At 33.5% G+C, this 8,881-nt stretch overlaps 1 protein-coding gene across 2 annotated transcripts in view; it reads left to right on the top strand.

Annotated features, from left to right (window-relative positions):
* Positions 1–948: 948 nt before the first annotated feature.
* The window catches only part of fax (failed axon connections), an 84,137-nt gene continuing 76,204 nt past the window's right edge, over positions 949–8,881 (top strand). For both annotated transcript variants that reach the window (XM_085942205.1, XM_085942196.1), the window contains exon 1: positions 949–1,363. In XM_085942205.1, the coding sequence (XP_085798331.1) occupies positions 1,064–1,363 (300 nt within the window). In that variant the 5' untranslated portion in view covers positions 949–1,063. The remainder of the gene's footprint in view (positions 1,364–8,881) is intronic.

Raw genomic sequence — 8,881 nt, 5'->3', positions numbered from 1 at the left:
TGCAATAATAACTTATGCAGTGTTATTTCCACAGTTCTTACTACCAATAGATATAGAGTCATAGTATAGGGAAATAGCGAGATCTCGGATGTAATCAGGAAAAGTTCGTTGACATCTTAGTTTATCATTTTCTCCATACATTTATTCACTTTTATAACGAGCTACTTCTCGGGTATACCGAGCAAAACTGTCAATAAGTCGATCGTTTAAAAACAAAATTTTCGACCCTAATCAATAAAATCCGACCGGGCAGTTAACTAGACCGATGCCGCCGGGATCGGATTACGTTTATGACACTAGTTAAGTGTGTAAATACCTAATTGGTGTTTTCGCGGACAACATTGTAAAAGTATCCACATCTACGGTTGAAATTGCATGTAAAAAATCCAAGCTTTGAGAAGCCAGTAGGTACATACTAGCACCGGCAGCTCAGCACAGCCATGCTTGTTTCGGGGATTTTTACGATGGTTTTCAGATTTTTTATGTTATATGATTAAATAGAACGTGGCGCGAAAAAAATTATATAACGATTTAACGAGTAATGCTTATAACGAGAAATTCAGTCGGTCCCATCTTCCTCGTAATAACCAAGCTCGACTTTATAAATTTTATATTTATTGAACAAAACAAAGTATTAACTTTCTCTAAAATTGTCTAATATAAAAATATACGTATAATATTATAATATATTCATCAAAATCACTTATTCCAATTGGTTCATATTTTCATTACAAAATAATATGTAAAAGATTTGTTTAAAATTTTATATTGATAAATAACAAAAAATGTTACGATGAATGAAAATTAAAATTTCTGTATCTTTAGGGTTTCAACCCTCATTATACGATTAATTTTGAAAGCTTCGTAGTGTTGGTAGCCCTGCCCTCATAAATCGTCAAGCAAATACCCTCGCCAAGTGAGGCGGGCAAAGAATCGGCTCGGCAGTTCAGTTGCAGTCGAGGTAGCGTCCTGAGCGGTGTGGCTTTTTGTTCACCACGTACTGTTTTTTGTTTAACATTTATATCCTTTCTTAACTTAAACAGTGTCTTTTGGAGGAGCAACGATGGCCACCGAGGTTGTTAATAATGTTCCCGTTGTGGCTGAAAAAGAAAAGGAGGCTAAGGAAGAACCCCAAGTAGACAATGGGCCAGAAGAGACCACAGTAGCGGTCGGCGAAAAAGCCGAAGAAGCGCCCGTCACTAAAGTCGAACCGGCACCCCCGAAAATTACAGTCCGCAAGCTCAATTTCGAGAAAGACATAGTTTACTTGTACCAGTTCTCCAGGACACCCGTGCTGCCATCCCTTTCTCCGTACTGCCTCAAGGTGGAGACTTGGCTTAGGTTGGCAGGGCTCAAATACGAGGTGAGTGAACTACATGCTAATTTATCTGTTTTTTAAACTGTACATACATGCCACAAACAAGTCATTATTTCCAATACAACCCTCGGAATATTGTGTCGGGTTTCTGTCGTTACTTTGCAAGTTAAACGAGATTTGGCTTGATTGACCGGCCTTTGTCTCTGAATTCAGGATGACTGATATATCAATCGACCCTTGGTGAATTGAGGAGGTTTCAAAACGAATTATGTTTTACTAGTCTCGAAGTTTAAAATCGACCCATGTTTCATTCATGTATTTAGCTTGCAAGAGTGAGGGGTCTGGGTGACACTTTCACATTTTTACGCGGCAATTTTAAACTAATGTATAAATAATGACAGAAAAGAAATTCACTGTAGTTGGTAGTATAAGGCATATTTTATTGTTTGGATTGGAATCGTTTGCGTTTTATCAGTTTGTCTTTGTTGTCTCTCTGGCGAAAGTACTGCTTTCATTTCCTACTTTATGTGTGAAGTTGAACTCACGACAATTCTTCTGGACATGAAAATGTGTCCATGTAAAATGCAATAAAATCAGTAAGATTGGTACTTAATATTGAAATGTGACTATGTTAATTATATTGTTATTGTTTTGTGTATGCAGATGTTATAAAAAATGTTACTACATAAGTATAGCTTTCGTTTAATTAATACAATGTTTCCTGAAATGTTTGCATTATGAAATCTACTTTTTCTCTAATTGCCGGCGAAAAAAAACTTAGGCACAATTTACATTTATTTTACATAATGTAATTCATTGTATACTAACTAATGTTGCTGACATTCGAATTTTGCATATTTTTTCCGATGATTGGACGAACCCACAAAATTATTGCGATTTTGCTGAACACACAATAATATCTATTATTTCATTTCATTGACATACATATTATTATTATAATATACACATTCGTACACTCATTAGCATTACACACCAATCACAATACATATTGGATTAGTAGACAATAACGATTTATTTTTTAGGGATTCTTCGATATTTTTTCAAATGTTCATCATTATTGATTGTTCGCTGTTGTACCTACCTATATGTTGTTCTTCCAAACCAGGCCATGTTCGTAAGTATTTAAAGAATTATTAGTCTAGATTTATTGACAATGATAATATTCATCATCAAGCTACTTTTGCATAATGAAGTGGATGGAGTATTAATTGGCAGAACATGCCCTTCTAAATCTGCACTTATCTTATGTTGGCATCCAGAACACGGATCACAACCAATTCTCGTATAAAAAAACTACGTCTCACTGTATATCGTGGAGCCAATGAAATTTAATATTACATAGTATTTGATAACTTTTTAAACAGGTAGTTGGCAGCGACGGTGGTTAGCAGGCTCTTATAATTCGACATAAATAGTACTTACACATTTTTGTCACTCATACTTAACTGTTTTCATTTAACTAAGAATACAATTTGCAGATGGTGCCGGTTCAATTAAACCTTGCCTAAACCAAACCAACAAATACTTTCCACACATAGTTTTGGTTTAATTATAAAAACATACGTTTGACTGGCAAAGCTTAGTGTCCACTATTTATGTTGGATCTTAACAGCCTACCTCCACCCTTTGCCACTGGTAGCTAGTTACCCACCGCTGGCGTCATTTTCATATCAGGTGTTACGCACTAAATATTATTTTGATAGATAGTTAGTTATGTTAGGTCGTCTTGTATTCATACCTTACCTATATTAAAACAGTTTTTGAAGTTTTTTGCAAAGCAATTCTACCATAATATGTAGTATAAGTATATTATCACTGTCATAAAACCTACTTAACATTTTAAAACACAGTATGAAAATACAAAATTTCAAATATTGAAGAAAGCCAACTTATAATAGGTATATATTCTTTAAAAAAATAATATTATATACATATATAATATCCAGGGTATGGTAAATTAACATGTTGTTAATTCAATATGTGTTTGTACCCAGAACGTGGCCCTGGTAGTTTGAGAAAGCGGCTAACAATCAGTTCTCGTACAAAAATCCGGTCAAAATTCGGATTGTAGAGTCAATTGACCAAATAAATTGTTTGATAAAACACATACCTACGATTAATATTTTATTTATTGGAATCCAAATACTTACCTACATTGAAATCAATCTAACCTTCAATATACGGGTAATATTGTTGTTTGGAGGGTGGGTGTCCGTCAGAATAAGTAAAAAATGTTCAGGAGTTTTTGGTTATCCCTCTTTAATTTTTGATATATCTTTCATATCCCAATATTATATTGTTTTATTACGATTGTTATATTAAGTACCTGCATACAATATTACCTACCTACTCTGATTCAATTTATATGTTTATAGTGTTTTTATACCTAGGTTGCACGAAGCCATTTTTTCACACATTTATTTATTTATAAATGCATCGTTTTTCACAATATGACAAAACAGAACATTGACAAAACAGAACAGCCAGGGGAAAAATAAAACATTCATTTTTGTGGAATCTATTTATTAATTAAATACTTATAAAACTCAAGATTATAAACGAAGTATATATATCTAAATATTAATGTTTATTAGGTACCTATCCTATATACATTTTTTTTTTACAAAACAGTTATTTTGAAGATAATGCAGTTAATTTATATGTATATACTTTAATAATATATAAAATTTTATAATGTAATCACGGCATGTTGGCCATGCAGGCGTAAAAATCTCAATTTATCTGTTTGATTTTGATAACCATTCACAACTATTGCCACTCGATTACTGAGGCTGTCATACTTTTTCTATATAACGTCGAGGTGATCTGTATGAGCATTGGCTAATAATAATCGCTGGCTAAAAAAATGCATTATTTTCAAAATAACGGTTTTGTAAAAAAAATGTACTTATAGATATTATACCAAATAAAAAGTTAATGATTTCGCTTGCAAATTTTAAATATTAAATATTTATATATATTTCGTTTATATAAGTACTTAAGTAGTTTCATAAGTATTTAATTAATACATAGATTCCACAAAAATGAATGTGTTATTTTTCCCCTGGCTGTTCTGTTTTGTCACTGTTCTGTTTTGTCATGGAAGCAAATTTAGCAACCTTTTAATAATCATTATACTAATGCGTTTGAGCGTTTCTTTCTTTTTAGCCCTTAGGTACCGATGGATAAACACATAGGTAAAATAGTTACCTACTCCGAACCAAATTCCAGATACAAGTTTGACTGATATAATCAATCAGATACCAAAGTAATTAAAGTACATTAACACATTGATTTCTTTTATAAATCTACTTTCTAACACGCTACTTGCCTACCCAGTAGAAAAATACAAGCTCTATCAAATTTACGGTATTTTTAATGTCATTATTCTACGAATCTATTCATTTTTAACTTTTGTCATGCGTCGCGTAACTAATAAAACAACAATTACCAATGATCTAATTACACAATCTATATGTATTTGTATATAATATGTAGCACAATGCTCTTTTCAGTAGGTATCTATGTTCTAAAGAAATTAAGTGTGTGTTCTATTATTCTTTTATTTTCCCAACAATACACTGATTCAACCCCTATTTGACATGTACCTACCTAAATGACTCATTCGAAGTTCAAATATCTATCATTATTAAATGTAACATAGGTACATGAAAACCAATGTATCTGATGGAGAGACAAATGCAGGCTTCCTTAAGGCTATACCTCAGTTGAGGCATGATCTAAAAAGATCGTGGCCAGGCGATGCGCGGATTGCGGGTCGCGGGTGCAAATGACGCATGCCGAACGAAATATAATTTGTCATATAAATCCAACATGCGTCCATTTAATGTTCTGTTTGTTGTTCTATTAGTAACAATAATAATATGTTCATTGCCATGTTTTCTTTTTAAAGTAAATAGGTAACGTTTTTAGTCATCTTTAAACGATTTAAGAATTAATACCCCCGTCGCCATCACGAAACAAATTGACGTGTTCCCAGCTCGACGTTCTCTCTCCGAATGGCAGCGAGTCCAAAATTTCGTCGCGCCTATAGTTGAAAATTATTTGCCGTTTCACTGAAGTATCGCCTTTAAGTAATCCCTTCTATAATATTTTTTTACTCGCAAAATTCTGACATATAAATTTAATAACAATGGGTATATGTATAATGTATATACCTATCTATATATTCAATAACTGACAAGTTTTTCTGTTTCATTAACGATTTATGAAAATCGAACATTTTATCAAGGTTCTTCCATATAAATGCTTCTTGTATGTACACGGTGAACTATCCCATATTCCCATATCGCATAGGTACGTATTTATCTATTATTCCTACAATCGCGTACCTACTGCTGCGAACCGAAAATATTTATTTTACTTTCGAATTCTTAACCCTTTAACAGCCACTGACGAGTGGTTCTCGTCATGGGCGTCTACTTTCGTGCGCCCGTGACGAGCGAAACTCGTCGCGCCGTTTTTGAGCCTAATATGAGTCATATATTTATTTTTTCAATTTTAATACGTGTATTGACATCTATGGGCAAGCTCTGCAGGCAGAAATGTTTGAAAAGTCAAATACATCGCGAGAATAAAGGGGATTCCCGAGAGGCCCGTTCAGGGTTACCGATTTCTTCCCATGTACTGAGAAATTTTTGACTCATTAGTTCGCACCGCTATCGCGTAATAATTGGTCGTCGGTATGATAGTCTGATTTGCGTTCTAATTGAAAGAATTTGCATTTTTTCTTATTGAAATTTAATTTGTGTTGAGTTACGAAGTGTTGTGAGTATTTATATTTATATTTCGCGTATGATTTGCGTATACAAGTGTTATATTTACGAGTATACTTATTGAATTGAAACATTTTCGATGTTTTCAGATTGAAAATTTTATTAGTGTCGAGTGACTAAGTACTGTGACTATTTTTATTTATATTTTGCATTCAATTTGGACAAACAAAAGTGTTATATTTACGAGTTTAGTTTACCAATTTTTCCAATTCAAAATGGATGAATATTGTGAAGATGGTGAAATTGACAATCTTTTAGAAACGATTGAATCTGAAGACGATAGTGATGATTCCGAAGTTGATGAAGTTGACGATACTTTGGAAGTTGAAGAAAATGAACCAACTACATCCGAAGCTACTGAAAGGCCGACATTTGAGTGGAAATCGGATTTATTTGACCCGCGCGCATTTTCATTCGATGATACTGAATCGGGATGCAAAGGAGATAGTTTAGCTTCGGATGCAATTGAAATGGATTATTTCAAGTGTTTTATCCACATTTCCTTTATTGAAATGATAGTGCGAGAGACAAATAAACAATTTAAATTTGCTACAAAAAATATCACGGTTCTAAGTGATCGTTTACGACGATGGATAGACTGCACAACCGACGATATATACACATTTTTGGGAGTGTGCATGCTCATGTCACGTAATTCTCGCAACAAAATTACTGAACACTGGTCTATCAAAAGACCGTTGTTTTCACCGTATTATTCCGAATCAATGTCCAGAAATCGTTTTGAGCTCTTGCATCGAATGTTGCATTTTAGCGATAATGAAACCCAAATTCCCGGAGATCGATTGTACAAGATAAGACAGGTCTTGCAAGAGCTGAAAATTTCTTTCAAACAGTACTTGTATCCTTATCAAAATTTGTGCATCGATGAGAGTCTTCTTCTCTTCAAAGGGAGGCTTTTATTTCGCCAATTTATCAGAACGAAGGCAAGTCGTTTCGGCATTAAAATTTTCGTAATGGCCGATTGTAAAACTGGTTTTGTGTTAGATATAATAATTTATACAGGGAAACAAACAGAAATTCAGAAGAAAAATTACATCGGAATATCAGGCAACGTTGTGGTGACATTACTTGAACCGTACTTGGAACGAGGACATACGCTTTTCATCGACAATTGGTACAGCAGCCCAACATTGTTCAAGTACCTGTATGACCACCGGACAAATGCCTGCGGAACCGTGAGAAGAAATCGAATTGGGATGCCGAAATTCGTAAAAAAATTGAAGAGAGGGGAAACCGAGACATTTCACACTGACGAAATGATGGCATTGGCGTGGAAAGACAAAAAAGACGTGACAATGTTGACCACAGTGCACAAGAATGTATTCAAACCGACGGGAAAAGTAAACTATGTGACAAAAATTCCTATTTCAAAACCCGAGTCCATCGTGGACTACAACAAAAACATGGGCGCTGTAGACCAAAGTGACATGATGCTTTCATCCGTAAACTCATCACGAAAAACCCTGAAATGGTACAAAAAACTTTTTTTCCATCTATTAGATTTATCATTACTGAATGCGCATATATTGTACCAACAAAAAACTGGTAAAAAACAGCCCTTAGGTGACTTTCAGTTGAACGTTATTGATCAACTGATTCAAAAACACAAGACACATCCAAAGACAAATTTGAAGCGGAAGGTGCCGCTACCCACTAGGCTTACGGAGAGGCATTTTCTGGGTAAAATACTACCCACGGACAAAAAAAATAGTGCCACCAAAAGGTGTTACGTATGTTATAATACAAAAAACAATAAGAAACGTAGGGAAACGCGGTTTGTGTGCAAGCAATGTGACATTGCACTATGCTTTGAACCGTGTTTCGAAATTTACCATACGGAAGAAAACTTTTAAAGATGTTTATGTGGACAGTGAAAATAATACTGATATTGCAAAAAAAATGTGTATTTGTAAAATTTATAAATTTTATAAATTTTTTTTTTGAATTTTTTAAAAATATTTTTGAACTATTTCTTGTAAATTCGCAGTGTTGTGATAACCCTAACCTTGGTGCAAATTTTCCGACATTTTCGTGAAATTATGAATGAAAAACCCTTTCGACGAACTTCAAATGATGTCTCATAATATGTAAGTGCTAGATATAAAATTTTCCACTGATAATTTTTTTTTTTATATATTATTTAATTCTTGGGCCCTGGAGATTATACCTAGTATTATCAGCTGGGCTGCTAAAAGGTTAACAACCCATGAGTCATATGCCAAACCCTTTCTTATCGGCTTCCATAGTGTATTTTTACATTATTTGAAAATCAAATAATCATTGAACACATTTTACTTAGAATTTAAGAAGTAGGTACCTACCAATTTCAGTTTAATTCCAGGGTAAACCCAAAACTGTGAATCGGTGGTTTGTACACGTATTTTGCACTATTTACGGATTCTAAATTTAAATCTGTAGTTAAGATTTTTTTAAATTGAATAGCTCCGAATAGGTTATTAATTATAGAGGAACATCTTATTCTAATTAAACTCTGGACAATCAATATTTAAACCAGGAAAGTTGCGTTGAATTAATTTAATAAATCGATGGCCGAGGGAAACAATCACATACGACGAATTTAAAGATTTTTTTTATTGTAATGTTTTATATTTTTCTAATAAAAAATAATGTTGTATAAATCAATGACCAATTTTGAAATGATAATTTTTAAAAATTAGTTAGTTTCTTTGAAAAAATGTCACCAGATTGCGTCCAGAAAAACATG

This window comes from Rhyacophila brunnea, unplaced genomic scaffold (assembly GCF_057557595.1).
Source record: "Rhyacophila brunnea isolate RB1 unplaced genomic scaffold, BYU_Rbru_1.0 scaffold_1, whole genome shotgun sequence".
Classification (NCBI taxonomy): Eukaryota; Metazoa; Arthropoda; class Insecta; order Trichoptera; family Rhyacophilidae; genus Rhyacophila; species Rhyacophila brunnea.
Note: the sequence above shows the minus strand (reverse complement) of the source record. Positions and strands in the feature narration are given on the sequence as shown.